Source organism: Phyllostomus hastatus, unplaced genomic scaffold, assembly GCF_019186645.2.
Source record: "Phyllostomus hastatus isolate PE091 unplaced genomic scaffold, TTU_PhHast_1.1 phas_contig_98, whole genome shotgun sequence".
Taxonomy (NCBI): domain Eukaryota; kingdom Metazoa; phylum Chordata; class Mammalia; order Chiroptera; family Phyllostomidae; genus Phyllostomus; species Phyllostomus hastatus.
The window spans coordinates 2,479,246-2,494,348 of NW_025333999.1; the positions used below are offsets into that span (position 1 = coordinate 2,479,246).

General features: G+C 47.9%; 1 protein-coding gene across 1 annotated transcript in view; it reads right to left on the minus strand.

The window, feature by feature from the left end:
• LOC123828270 (adhesion G protein-coupled receptor E2-like) overlaps nt 1–13,341 on the minus strand; it is a 30,403-nt gene extending 17,062 nt beyond the window's left edge. The window contains 11 exon segments of the mRNA XM_045853085.1: nt 1,828–2,007; nt 2,755–2,978; nt 3,141–3,248; nt 3,330–3,507; nt 4,424–4,501; nt 4,598–4,644; nt 4,727–4,873; nt 7,408–7,563; nt 9,765–9,899; nt 10,187–10,240; nt 13,292–13,341. Of these exon segments, the coding sequence (XP_045709041.1) occupies nt 1,828–2,007; nt 2,755–2,978; nt 3,141–3,248; nt 3,330–3,507; nt 4,424–4,501; nt 4,598–4,644; nt 4,727–4,873; nt 7,408–7,563; nt 9,765–9,899; nt 10,187–10,240; nt 13,292–13,322 (1,338 nt within the window). The 5' untranslated portion in view covers nt 13,323–13,341.
• Nucleotides 13,342–15,103: the final 1,762 nt, after the last annotated feature.

Sequence of the window (15,103 nt, forward strand, 5' to 3'; positions counted from 1 at the left end):
TATCAACAGGCCAATAGAAAAGTGGACCAAGAAATGAATGACCTCTTTCCAGACACACACAACAAAAGGCTCTTAAATGAGGTTCTGTTCCATTCATAATAAAAAAGACACAAAAATTCTCCTAGATATTCTATTTAACTCTCAGATACATAAAAGATCTAAAACCTTGACAATGCCCTTGTGCTAAGGGTCTGAGGAATCACACACCTTCGTGTAATGCTGGTGGGAGTGTTCTCATATGTGACCTCTGTATGTTGACCATGGAAACATCTACCCACATATGGATATGACTTTGACCCAGTGTACCTCTTAACTAGACACTTGAACAGGAAAACAATGAAGTGCGTGTGAATTGTGACAATGTTATCTGTATGAGGAAATGATCATGAAATAACATGCCCACTCTGAGAAGAACTGACATGTCATTTAGGGCACATTCATGAACCGGAATGCACTGTCAGTAAAAATAATGGTGTGTCACTTTGTAGACTGGAATAATCTCTTAGGTGTCATAAATAAAAACACAAAACACAACAATGAAAAATGCCACTATGTGAGTAAAAAAAAAACAGGGACAAAAAACAGTCACTTGTATTTTTTTATATGTATAAAACAATCATTAAAACATGTAAGAGAAACTAACAACTCTTTCTGAGGCAAGAGGAAGTAGGTGCCTGGGGTTAGGAGTGAGGCAGACAATCTTCAAAGTTTCTCTTTTATTCTGTTTGAGTTTGAAACACACATATTTTAAGTCTTCAGTAAAATAGAGTAAAAACACCCTCTTCAACAAGTGCTGCTGGGAGAGCAGGACAGGCACATGTAAAAAAGTGAAAAGAGACCACCAACTTACACCATACACCAAAATAAACTCAAGGTGGATAAAAGACTTAAATATAAGTTGTGACACAATAAAAGTCCTGGAGGAAAACATAGGCAGGAAAATGTCAGATATCCCACACAGCAATATCTTCACTGATAATATCTCCCTGGGCAAGGGATGTAAAAGATAGAATAAACAAAGGGGACTACATCAAATTAAAAAGCTTCTCCACAGCTAAAGGAAATATCAGCAAAATGAAGGGGAACCATCTGCATGAAAAGACATATCTGCCAATGATACCTCAGACAAAGGTTTGATCTCCAAAATACATAAAGAAGTCACACAACTCAACACCAGAAGATAAGCAACCCATTTAAAAATGGAAAAATGACCTCAAGAATCACTTCTCCAAAGAAGACATACAGAGGGCACAGGGACATGTGAAAGGATGCTCAGCATCACTAGCCATCAGAGAGATGCGAATTAAAACCACACGGAGATATCACCTCACACCATTCAGAATGGCCATCATTAACTAATCAAGAAACAGCAAGTGCTGGCTAGGTTGTGGGGAAAAGGGAACCCTAGTGCACTGTTGGTGGGAATGCAGACTGGTGCAGCCACTGTGGAAAACTGTATGGAATTTTCTCAGAAAGCTAAAGATGGAACTGGGTTTGATCCAGTGATCCCACTGCAGGGATTATACCCTAAGGAACCTGAAACACCAATTCAAAGAGCCTGTGTACCCCATTGTTCATAGCAGCACAATTTACAATAGCCAAGTGCTGGAAACAACCAGTGAGCTTAGAGGACTCCAAGCCTCAGATAAGATTGCAGTTATTTTGGCCTTGTTAGACCCTGAGAGGCAAACTCAACTACCCCATGGCAGATTGCTGACCCGAAGAAACTGCAAAATAACAAACTTGTGTGTGTTCAGGGTGCTGCATGTGTGGGAATTTACTACACAACAATAGACATTGAACAAAGCCCCTTCCCAAGGCTCTCACCTGCACGTCATACTGGGCCATGAGGACGGCAAAGCTGCTGAGGTGCGTGCACAGGCAGGTGGTGCTGGTGTCTCCAGTGCCCACCATCCTGCAGCCTTTGGTGGCCCAGTGACCACTTCCATTCTGGCCATGCTCCCAGAAGACACAGAGCACCTGCTGCCTTGGTCCAGGGGTCACTGACTGTAGGAACAGGGCCCAGGTGTGAGCTGTGGTTCTGGTGCCCAGAAATGCTGACCCAGATCTCGCTTGTGAAGGGCTTTCCTGGGGAGATGATGTACCCATGGGGGCACACTTTGAATTCCAAGACTGTGCACAAAACTCAGGCCTCTTCTGCACCCACAGCCCCATCCCACAGGACTCACATGCTGGAAGACAAAGGTGACTGGGGAGCTGAGGTGAAAGGGCTACTTTGCATTGACAACTCTTTACTGAGCACCTACTGTGTGTGTCAGCCAGGGGCGTGGCACAGAACAAAGCAGACACAAGTCCCTGCCTTTGTGGGAGCTGATGTGCTGCTCATGGGGAGACAGGCAGTACATAGTAAACCTAATAGATAAGTAAACTAGGTAGTGTGGTAGAAGGTGATCAGTGCTATTGGAGAAAAAAAGAAAAGAAAAGAAAAAAGGAGTGGGAATGGAGCAAGGTGGGGCATGATTGATTACAGATTGTAATTTTAAATAAGGAATTCAGGGAGAGCCTAAAAGAGAAGGTGGCGTTAGAACAAAGACTAGAAACAGGTAAAGGGCTGAGTCACGTGATGGAAAGCTGTCCAAGTCAGAGAGCACAGTAAGTGCAAAGGCCCTGGGGTACATGAAGGAAGCGGCAGAATGGGTGGAGGTGGGGAAATAGAGACGGCAGAGGGCCCATCATGACATGGTCCATAGGGTGAATACGGGGCTGATCCCCTCTACCCACCCAAGGACTCACAGGGTGGGAGAAGGAGAAGTTGACAGGGGAGCCTAGTTTCTCCATGTTCTTGTTGCTCAGAAAGATCGTGTTAACAGCAGAGAGGAGCCTGGGCTGGCCACCACCAACAGGACCTCCATGTGCGCTTTCCAGCTGGGCTTTCTTCTCAGGGTCCAGCTCCAGTGAAGCATTGGCCAGCAATCTCTGCATGTTGCGGCTGGAGAATAAGCCTGCCAGGGTGGGGCCTGGGGGACAGACAGGCTGGCTGCCTCTCCTGCCCTCCCACCTCCCTCCTAAGAACTATACATTAGGCATTTCCAATTGTTACATGTTTGGAACCTCACCCCTAGCCACACCCAGCTCTTTCTTCCCCCTCCCTGGCGTCCCCTCTGGCTCCCTGCTGTTACCCGGCTCCCCAGTGCCAACTGCCTCAGCCCAGTTCAGCTGCATCCGTGCATGGCTCTGGCCCGGGGTGATGGTTCCATTCCCTTGCTCCTGGATCACCAGGGACACCTCTGAAGGGAGAGGGGCAGTGACTGGGGGCTCCAGTTGCAGGGTAGGACCCAGCACTGGGGTGGGGCTGGAAGAGGCCTCACCTGTGTCCCAAGGGGAACAGTAGGTGAAGGAGGGTTCACCTATGGACTTGGTCAGGGTCCTCAGGACTTCTTCCAGGTACAACAGCAGGTAGGTGGCCACACGGTGCCGGTCAGGCAGGGTCAGGGCCTCCAGGTCCCCAGGGACTTCCAGTAGCTCATCCAATGCCTTGATAACATACTGGAGAGGAAGGGTTATAGCTGCTGGGTCACTGTACCACAGGAACCTCCCAAAGGACCTGATCTCACTCTCTCACTCAGGGACACACCAGGGAACCACCCAGGGTGCCTGGGAACAGGCACAGTGGAATCATCGAGACACAGCAGTAGCCAGAAAACAAGTAGGGGGAGGAGTGGATGCCTCTGAGCACCTGAAACAATGGCTCTGAACGTTGATCAGTCCCTGACGTTCTGCCAGGGACTGTTCTCAGTCTGCGCTGTCCAGGACGGTCGCAGTGACCCACGTGTGGTGCCACGTTGAAGTGGTAATATTTTGGATCTATTGGGTTAATGCAAGCTTCACATTAATTTCACTTGTTTACTTGTACTGTTTTTTTAATAAAGCTACTGGGAAATTTAAACTGACATAAGGGGCTCATATATTTCTGTGGGGCTAAGTGCATATGCTAAAACTGACATCTAATGCTAACTGTGTGCAGGCAGGAATCTTTGAGCCCTCTCTTAGTTCACTTAACCCTTCACAACTGCTACATGAAGTAGGAGACTGAGCCCCATGCATGGGGAGTCACTTGCCTGAGGTCACAGCAGAAAGTCGGGGGGAGGTGGAATTAGAACCTTTGTGGCTCAGCTCTGGAGGCAAAATTCTCCCTTGCTCCATTCTGTAGCCATTAGATCCCCCCTTGAGTGTGAGTGTGCATGTGAGGGCCCTGCTCCAGCCACTGGGGGACCCAGGAATCAGGGAGTGTGTGTACGTCTGTGTTTGTGTGATGGGGATATCCATGGGGTGTATATGCTGTACACACAGCCACACATGTTTCTCTGATCAGATGCGCTTGTTTGACCGGCCTCCACTCACCTGGAAGCATCCCCCAGCCAGCCCCTCACTGTCCTGATGTCCCGCCAGGTCCAGCCCTTACCTTGATGGTGTCCTGGGTTGAGGCGGGCATGAAGTATCTGCCAAGATCCTGGACTTCTTTAGAGAAGCGGGACAGACTCTGGGAGAGAGGAAAGGAGGGGTCAGAGAGCCTCACCCGTTGTGGGGGGAGCAGCATGGGATTGGGGGGGAAACAGTCCCTGCTGGAGTCACTCACCTGGCTTTTGATTCCAGGGGGAGGGATCCAAGTGGGGAAGGAGATCTCTGCAGGGCACAGAACAGAGGCTCATGAGGTGAGAGACTGTTTGTGTGTATTGGAGGTGGGGTCAAGGGTCAGGCCAGGTACCTTCACACTGGGTAGTCCTTTGTTTATGTAGGAATCCGGGTTTGGGCACCAAGCCTGGGAGGCAGTGGCACACGTATGAGCCCAGAGTGTTGATGCAGAAGGTGGAGTTGTGACACTGATACTCCCTGGAGCTGCACTCATCCACATCTGGGGGACATGAAGAAGGGGGTCAGGCCCTGCCTGTCCCAGCCAGATCAGGCCCCTCTCCTCTCCATGTCCCGTCCCTTCCCCCTATGAGTTCCCCTTATGCCCACCCCCTTGTCTGGAGGTGATGATACCTGGTGATTGCAGGTCCTTGAGTGGTGGACACAGGGACTATGGGAAGTGTGCAGAGGCCTGACACGTAGCAGGTGAGCCCCACAACAGATTACAGATGTCAGGTATCAAAATACCTTCATCCCAGTTATTGATTAGCTGCTGCCTGGATCCCCCTGGAGCCTTCCCCTGGATAAACCAGCTCCTTCCTCAGGACCCCCTAGGCTTTCTCCCACTTAGTCTCAAAGGAACTAATTCAGGGACAGCAGCGCATGACCAGCATTCATTCTGCTAGGATCCTGTGGGTACCACTGAGTATGTGATCAGACTGTGTCACTTGTGGCCTTTGGAGTGTGTGTGGGATCTGAATTCTGAACCTTCACAGACAGTGTTGTCTAGGCCACTGGGGGACCCAGGAATCGGCTTCCAGCCAGGGTGGCAGTGGCACAATTAGCACCTGGGACATTGAGGCAGTGCGTGGAGTTGTGGCAGGGGTTTTGCCCAGAGGTACATTCATCCACATCTGAGGACAAAGCCAGAGCATCAGACCCTCCCTCCACTCACTGCACTCTCTTCTCACTGCCCGGCACTAAGGTCCTCACCGCTAGTACACAGGCCACCACCTGGTGACCTTCAACTTCACCCTCTAAGCACAATATGGTGGCCTCCCTGAAAGGTGGACACAGCAGGGACCATAGTCTCCAGTGTATAGGTGGCAAAAGCAGGAGGGAAACTGAGTTTGTGGCTGGACTTCCTGACCAAAGACTCCTGCCTGCTCCCTCCTGGGCCCCGGCCCCTGTTCCCTTTCTAGGAACAGGAAGTGATACCTCCCTCAGCTTGTATGTGACACATGAGAAAGGGGAAGTGTCAGGGGGTGCTCACAGGGGCTCCACACAAAACCCCCAGCACATAAGGCCTTGCCACCTCCCTGCTCTGTGGCAGGACTGTCCAGGGAGACAATTCCTTGGGCAGGGCCTATTATGCAGCAATTTAAAAAAGAATAAAATCTTGCCATTTGCAAGAGCATGGAAAGACCCAGAAGGTATTAGGCGAAATGAAATAAGTCAGAGAAAGACAAATACCATATGGTTTCACTTATATGTGGAATCTAAAAAACAAAACAGCAAACAAACAAAAGGAAAGAAAAGCAGGTTCATAGGAACCAAGACCACATGGATGGTTGCCAGAGGGCAGGGGGAGGGGAGTGGGTGGAAATGTGAAGAGGAACATAGTCAATGTTGTGTGAGGAGTTTGCACCGGGACTGATGGTTCCTAGACTTAATGTGGTGGGCACACTGTAAGGTATATAAATGTGGTGGGCACACTCTAAGGTATATAAATGTGGTGGGAAGTGGGGCTGGTGTGCAGTGATTCAGCATGGAGCAGTGATGGCACCTCTTCTGATTTTTTCTGAAGGCATCCCCTGGACTGGCAGAAAGTCGTGAGAATTCACCTGTGAGCAAGGCCAGTGGTGGTCAAGGGCTGGGTGACTAGAAGGGAAAGCCAGTGCTGAAGTCCAAGGGGTGACAGCTGAGTCTGTTACCTGGTTTGTTGGGTTCCCACCGGGACACAGACCAGGGAAGCTGAGTGTGACTGCCAATGGTCTGTCTGCCAATGGTCTGGGCCCCCATGGTGACTGGGTTGACCACCTCAGGAGAGGGCCCAGCCTGAGACAGTGCTCCCCTATGATGCCCTCCCCTTGTCATCTGGTCCAGATGGGGACTTCTTTGTTCATACAACAATCTGAGCTTAGAGCAGGGGTTGACATCACCCTGCCCACCACCAACACAAGATCCTTCTGGGTCCCAGTCACCTCACCTGCACTTGGGTCTCTGAATTGAAACTGTTGGGGAGTGTCAGGGTGGGTGGGGCCTTGCTCAGGGGAATGGATGGGGGCTGAGCAGACATAGTGCCAGGAGGCATCTTCTCAGGTGGGGTTGTTGGTGAGGGGCACAGCTGGCCCAGCACAGTAGGTCTGCCTTTGAATCTCCCTTCCTTTCATGATGCTGGGTGTAATTCCAGGGCCCATCAAGGCCCATCAAGGACTGGGTGGGAGGGGGGTTATAAGAGATCTCCAGGTATGACTGAGTCCATGTGGGATCCAGTCAGGGCAAGGGGTCTCATCCTGCCAGTCACTGACCATGGTGAAGAAGATGGATGTTGCGCTGGAACCCAAGGTGCTGTGAACTCATGAAGTCTCTTAATACCACAACCCCTCTTGTTTCATAAAAATAAGATTCCAGGTTGGCAGGAGGGACATTCTGAACATCTGGAAGTGGCACTCTGTGGAGGGTTCTGAGCCTTGGGGTTCAGAGAGGGTGGATGACCAGGAAGGTGCCCAGGATGGCGCTCTAATGACTGAAGAAAGTGGGGCAACTGACCCCAAACTGCAGGGACACAGAGATGGAGGATGCAGGGTTTCTGACCTTGACACGTGTTCTGACTCTCAAGACTGAAATTCATTGCTCCAGAAACAAGCCTGTATCCCGGGGCACACATGCAGTAGTAGCTCCCCTCCGTGTTCCGGCACTCTGCCAGTTTTCCACAGGAAACTGGCGAGGGTGGTCTGCACTCATCAATGTCTGAAACAAAACAGAACAAAGGGTCACCTCCCAACAGTGTGAGTTCCTATAGGACAGAGGTCCTGGCACCCAGCCAGACACTGTCATGGGGACTAGACAGAACACAGGTCCAGGGTGGCACTCCTGGGGCTGGGGCTGGGGCTGGGCTGGGCTGGGCTGGGCAGAGCCAGCTGCTGCAGAGCCCACTGACCTCTCTGCCCATGTCTGCTGTCTGGCTGCTCTGAGGACACCTAGACTCAGTAACTCTGCTGTTGCCTGAAGGGGCTGCATCCTGCTTTCCAGGGCTTGAGGAGTCGACAGAGGCACTGACTCAGGCTACAAATCCTCCCTGTGATACTGTTTACACCACTGGGCTCTGGGGAGTGACCTCCAGTCAGGTTGGGTGAGTCAGTGAAGGCCACCCTCAGGGCTGAGGTCATGGAATGGGTCAGGACTGAGGGCTGTCCATGGTGACACCATCATTCACACCTGAAGATAGAGCCAGGTGTGTAGCCCCCTGCCTATTGAGGTCTCCACCTCCCATCACTCAGAGTGGCTCAGAGTGGCACCTGACTCTCCTCCTCAGGTCCTCCCCCCAGCTCCTTTTGCAGATGCCCCAGGATGCCTCAGGGGGGAGTCTCCACCTCTGGAGGAAGTTCCCCTTTATCAGAGCCCAGCACAGATGTGAAATGAGGAAGCAGCCTGCAGTTGCTCACAGCTGAGTCAGTGCAGTGTTTTCTGGCATCTTACCTCCCTGTTCTCTAAACATGAGAGAGAGAGAGACTCCAATGACCAAGATCTACTTTGAGTAGCTCAGAGATCCACCGAGCAGGGGCTAGATACTCACTGTGGGCCAAAAACAATGTTTTATTAAGAAAAACATATACAAGAATGATTCAAAATGCAGGGATAGTACCCTGGTTGGTGTGCCTCTGTGGAATGAGTGCTGGCCTGCAAACCAAATGGTCACAGGTTGGATTCCCAGTCAGGGCACATGCCTGGGTTATGGATCAGGTCCCCAGTTGGGGGACAAGCTAGAGGCCACTGATCGATGTATCTCTCACACATTGATGTTTCTCTCCCTTTCTTTCTCCCTCCCTTCCCCTCTCTCAAGAAATAAACAAATAAATTCTTTTAAAAAATATGCAGGGGCAAAATGGTAGGTCATATACATTCCAATCAGGTGACCAAAGACTTTAGAGGCTGAAAGGACTCACAGTGTCATGAGTCAGGCAGCTGGTCTCCCCCAGATCCACCTTTCTTCTCCACACCTGTGGATTTCCCTTCTAAGTTCCCAAACCCAGGCTGTGACTTTCGACACCCAATACAGGACAGGAGGCACTCATGTTCATTCCCCACTTGGGCATTGGGACTTCTCCACTCTGTTCTCAGGTGGTGACAATGGCTACAGACCTGTCTTCAAGTTTGATGGCACGAGGTGAAGTTGAATGGGGGGGAGTTGGAAATGAGGTGTGCACAACAAGTAGATGTGACAGTGGAAAATTCCCCAAGCTGACAAGTGTGCTTCCAGCTAGGAACTGAGATCCAGTTATAGTAGCAGTGGGATCTCCTCCATGTCACCCAGACTACAAGTCTCCAAGAGACACACACATGCGAATGCACAAAGGAACCTAGGAATGCCTCCAGGGTCATGGATGGGCCAGGCACTGGTCACAGCAACATCGTTATATTTTCTCTGATAAAATCTGCTTTTCTCCAAATATTAATATAATAAGACATATATATATATAATATATATAATAAGACATGACACTTAGAAAATAAAATAAATGTTAAAGAAGGAAACAAAAAAAATAATTTAAAAAAAAAGGAAACAAAAAAACTCACCCATAAGTCCACTACACAGAAAACTAAAAATTTTAGAGGTATTTTTTCTTTTCAAACATATTAAGGGTGTTTTTTATTACCAATAAATAGTAAAAACAGGAGACATAATTTCATTCATGTCAGAGAGCCGGTCAGTCAGTGGCAAAGCTAGACTTTGAACCCACATCACCCGGCTCCACTGTGTAAGGTCTCAGCACGCTCCTACTGATCATGAAATTTTATTGCCCTCTCCCCTCCTCCTTCCCTGTCCTGCCGTGTCTCAGGCTTGACGAGGTGTTCCTGTGCTGCTCTCAAGGATGAGGTCTCTGGATGCCCCCACAACCACCCCCCCCCCACAATCTCTGTATGCCCTCCACTCCCCCAAGTCTCTGTACCATCACAAGTCTCCGTGGGGTCAGTGATGATGTTGGCAGATGAAGAGTTGAATCCTGGAAGGCACCGACAGGTGGTGGCGTTGACACATGTGGAGTGTCGGGGGCACCAGGGAGCACAGGCCATGGAGGCAGAGACTGTGGAGATGGAGACAACAGTCAGAGGACTCAAGAAATAAAGGCAGCCAGCTGGGGTCCAAGAGGAGAGGAGAGGAAGGAAGGAAGAGATGGCTGTTATTAGAAGAGGAACAACTAAGAAAACTCTGGACATTTAGGGAGAAAAATAGCTTTTCTCGCTTTCAGAAGACTTTTCTGAGCCTCACTTGCAGAATAAGCCTCCTTTCCTTCACTGGTGGTGAGAGGCCCCAGACCCCAGCACGACTCCCCATCTTACATCACTAATGGGGGTGGCTGGGCAGACTCACCTCCAAGGGCCTTGTCTGCAGGTCTTAATGTCAACAGCAGCAGCACTGAGAGTCCTGGGGCAGAAAAAACAGACAGGAGAGTTTCAATCCCATTCCACATGGTCATTGCCCCCTTAGCAGGTGGCTCTGGCCCTGCAGCCCACAGCTGCCAGCATATCCCCCAGGCTCCTGTACTTCACTGACAACTGAGACTCTGTCTTTCCCCTCCATCTCCTGGGACCCCCTGAGAAATCAGTCACCAACAGACACAGTCCTCATGGAACCCCAGGTGGCACAGGTAAGAACATACACACAGCTGCTGACAGGGACACATCTTGAACACCCCAACCTCTCCCAATGGAGGAGTTACATCTTAAAGGAGAAAGTCTTCAGACTGGTGTCCCTTTGCTCAGACCCAGGTTCTTCTTCTCTGTCAATGGCACAAATATGGGGATTTCTCTTCAATGATCATTTCCCCTGATTAAGGCACCCTTTGAAGGCATACAAGAAGAGTGTCAATTTCAGAGTTGGAGAGCCCAAAGTGTGAGCCCTAGCTCACAATATCAATGGGGATTAGAGCTCTGGAATAGGCAGAAGGGAGCTGATGAGAGGTGAGAAATGAGAACTAAGGCCCCTGCAGGTAGAGCCACTATCCCCTGGGTGAGGGGGGAGATAGCTACAGCACTGTGGCTTCCATGCCTCCTTCCAGATGAGCTCCTGGCTCCCCTGTCATGCACTGAGAGCTCAGCCTTTGCCCTTTATACCCTGAGAAATGGGGCACAGAGCAGGCTTTATGGTATGAAAATTACTACAGTGCCAAGGATACAACCTACTGTAAAGGCAATAACCAGTCTACCTGGCAGCCCATGCATGGGAGCCATGAACCCTAAGAGCATCTTTCCTGATCTCTGTGTCCCCTATACAGGGTCTTTCTTCTCAGGAGAAGGCAAAGATGAATTCCTCCTCCAGGCTGCACTGCCAGTTCAACACTCTGTAAGGTGACAGAGGACACCGGTGGAGAAGAAATTTGGAGTCACACGTGTCCAAGACTGCAACCCAAACTCCCACCTGGTGGCTGTGAGACTTCAGAAATGCCACCTAGTCTTTGAACCACAATTTCCCAATGCTAAATGGGTACAGTGGTCATTATAATAGGATGGGCATTATTATGATTGCACATTATTAGTGAAGACTAATAATGGGCTAGCACAGTGCCTGGCTCACAATAAACATTCCACAGAAGTCAGCTAAGGGAAAGAGTAAAGAAGAAAATGAAGAGTAGAGTTCTTCCTGTTCCTGCTTTTCCTTCCTGTTCCTACTTTACCTTACTGTTACCTGAAACACACCTGTGTCCAGGTCAGACCCAAGGTCAGGCATAATGACATGCTCTCTTTGGTTCTGCCAGGGGTCAGAATCCAGACTTCTGTTTTTCCCTCCTTGCCCACAAAATGCTCCTCTTCTCTGACAGCTCACTGCAGATGTGATGAGAGCCAGGCTCCAGGGCCAGACTGCCTAACCCAAAATCCAGCAGGGAGCCACCCCTTGGGAAAGTTGTCTAGGCATTCCTTGCCTCTGATGCCCCATCAACTATGTTTCTTCCATTTTCTAACATGTGGCACCCAAAGAAAAATGAAATGAGTCTTAATGTCCCTTACATAAGAATGAAGTCATTTGCTCTTCTGAGTTTATTTTATGGGTACAGGCACACATAAAAGTGATAATAAATTGGAGAAACTAAGTTTGTTTTCCATTTCTCTTAATTTTTTGTCCTTACCCAAGGACATTTTCTCATTGCTTTTAGAGAGAGAGGAAGGGAGAAAGACAAACATCAATGCAAGAGAGTAGCATTGATTGGCTGCCTCCCATATGTGCCAGACCAGGGAGCACACCCAGATGGGGGATGGAACCCACAACCTAGGTATGTGCACTGACCAGGAATCGAACCCACAACCTTTCAGTTATGGAATGACACTCCAACCATCTGAGCCACACCAGCCATGGCTTGTTTTCCATTTCTTTTAAATACCCACTGCATTTAGTACAATGAACCCTCCAAAATGCTCCCAGCTTTTTTTAAAAAATCATGTTCCACAAATCAGATAAGAAATGTGGATATTTTCACTTGAAATATTAATCAAAATTAAGTTGACCTTGATAATATCAGTTTTTACTATATCATTGTTATTATCCTCCAAATTATTCCATGGCACATACAAATTCTATAGACTAAATGACAATATTTTGTTTATCAAATTAGTTTTTCAGAAAGTTTGGCTATGTGCACTTCTGAAAAAATAGATTAAGTTGTGTTACAGTTAATTTTATGTATCAACTTGGCTAGATCACAATGCCCAGATCTTTGGTCAAACCTTACTGTAAATGGTGTTGAGAAGGTGTTTCTTACATGACATTAACATTTAAATCAGTAGACTTTGAGTAAAGCAGATGACCCTCCATAGTCTGGGTGGGCTTCATCCATTCAGTTGAAGGCCTTAAGAGAAAAAAAGTCTGACCTCCTTCAAAATAAATGGAATTCTATCTCCAAACTGCCTTTGAACTTGAGATGTGACATGAAGTCTTCCTTGGGTTTCCAGCCTGTCAGCCTGCCCTGCATATTTTGCACTTCCCAGTCTCTACTATTTCAGAAACCCATTTCTTAATATAATAGGTATAGTGAGTCCTCACTTAATATTAGTGATAGCTTCTTGTAAATGTGGCAAAATGACATATAACAAAACCATTTTCACCACAGGCTAATTGCTCTAACCAAGAGTTAGGTTCCTATAGTATCTCATCGATGTTATAATGAAATGACATTGAACAACATGATGCTATTCCAGGACCTGCCATATATTCTGTTCCTTTAGCAAATGTAGTGGTAAAATGAGAAACCTCTGTTAAGGCCCCAAGTTTACCCTAGAAATAAGTTTCACTGACTTTCTACTTTCAACATTTAGTATAATTGAGTGAATATTCTTAAAATTTTTTCCCTGCTTTCCTTTATAGAGGTAGTAGGAAAACCAGAAATAAAAGAACAGAGAAAATTCTCAAACTGGATATAGAAGTCCCAGATAGCTTTAAAGTTCCCAGGTAGTCATCCATTGCCATTGTTATAACTCTACCTACCTGGCAGCAACCTTAGATATCCATTCCTCATGGTGGGGATACCAGCAAGCCCAGGGGCAGAATGCCCATGATCTGGTTCTCTGCATGTTAAAAAGACTTCCTGTTTTAAATGTGACTCATGTCTTAGATTAACTAATTTAAGAAACACCTAATCTAGATGATTTCTTCCTCATTTTGTCCATGGATTAACTTCTTTGAAACTCACAATTCTATTTCTTAACTATTTGCATGACATTACTCATATTCTTATGGAAACCTCCTTGAGGGTGGTTGTTACATCTTTCTAATGTAGAAAGAATGCCCAACCATGAAGAATCACTCTACTAGTCTTTTTGCCCCTACAAGGACCTTGGTTCAGAATGGACAGATACCTATTATCTATTAGCAAACTTCTTTATTTTTTAGTTTTCATTTTGACATAAATATAGATTTACAGAAAGTTGCAAAAACAATACCAAGAGGTCCCGTGTGCCCTTCACCCAGTTTCCTGAAAGGGTTGCATTTCTATGTAATGATAGTCCAATATCTAAACCAAATAACTGACATTGGTACAATGTGTGTTCAGTCCATGGCACATTATCAAGTGTAGATTCCTGTAGCTGTCACTGCCACCAAGATGCATGGACATTCCATCAAGAGGTTCAAAATGCAGGCCTAGGTAAATATACATCACCTCCTCACAAAACCACATCAAAATTACAACTGAACTACAGAAAAACCATCATTCAGAACCATCAGAAATCAAGCTGAATGGAAGTCCTACAACTACAGAATTAAAGAAGAAACTACATCCAGACTAATAGGAGGGAAGGAGACTGGTAATGGGCTGGTCCCACACCCACATCTGGTAGATAAAAACTGAAAGGAATATCACAGGAGTAAGGAGTCCCAGCCCAAGGTTCCAGTGATAGGAAGATAAGTTTCAACCTCTGACTGTAAAAACCAGTGGGAATTGAGGCTGAAGAAGACAAACTGCTAGAGTCTCAGGTAGTTCCTCTTAAAGTGCCTGCACACAGACTTACTCTGAATCACTCCCTCTGAGCTCCAGCACAGGAACAGCAGCTTGAAAGGCATCAGAGACATACAGAGAGAAACTGAATTATCCAGCATCAGGGCAAGAACTGGGGAACAGTGTTCACCAAGACAAAAGTGCCGGCAGAGGTCATTGTTCCTTTTCTGAGCACTCCCCTCACAAAGCCACAGATCCAACAAGTGGGCAGCATATCTGAGACTCCATCAAACTGGCTAACACTGTTCCTCACCTCCCCATCTAGGTGATTCCCTGAGGCTTCACACCACCCAACCTTCGGGCCCACCCAGGCTGTTTCCAGGGGCTTTTCCATATAAATGGCTTGTCTTAGTTCATGCTTCAGATCCTCCCAAATTCTCTCTGACAAACAGTATCTCACCTCAGTGTGCTGGATGCCTATTGCTGAGTTGCTCCAGGCGCAGCACTACCAGCAACTAGCATTGGTTTATAGCTTGGACTCACTTGGGCAACTCTATGACCAACAGAAGTAGCAGCCAACAGTAAACTGCTTCGTAGCTTATTTGTGTGGCCCCAGACAGAACACAGTGGTTGGCTTACCTTGGTATGCACCTCCCAGGAGGCCACAAAACCACCTCTGCAAATGACACACTCAAGGGGTGGACTCAGCAGGCACCATAACTTTGCTGAAGTAAGTCCTCCTCTGTGGAGTAGGTCCCTCCACAGTTGATCCTATACAGTGGTCAGAGGTTGGTGGTAAGTGGTCACTGCCGATCCCTGAAGCTGATCAGCCTGGGTAAATCCCTCCCATTGACCAGACAACA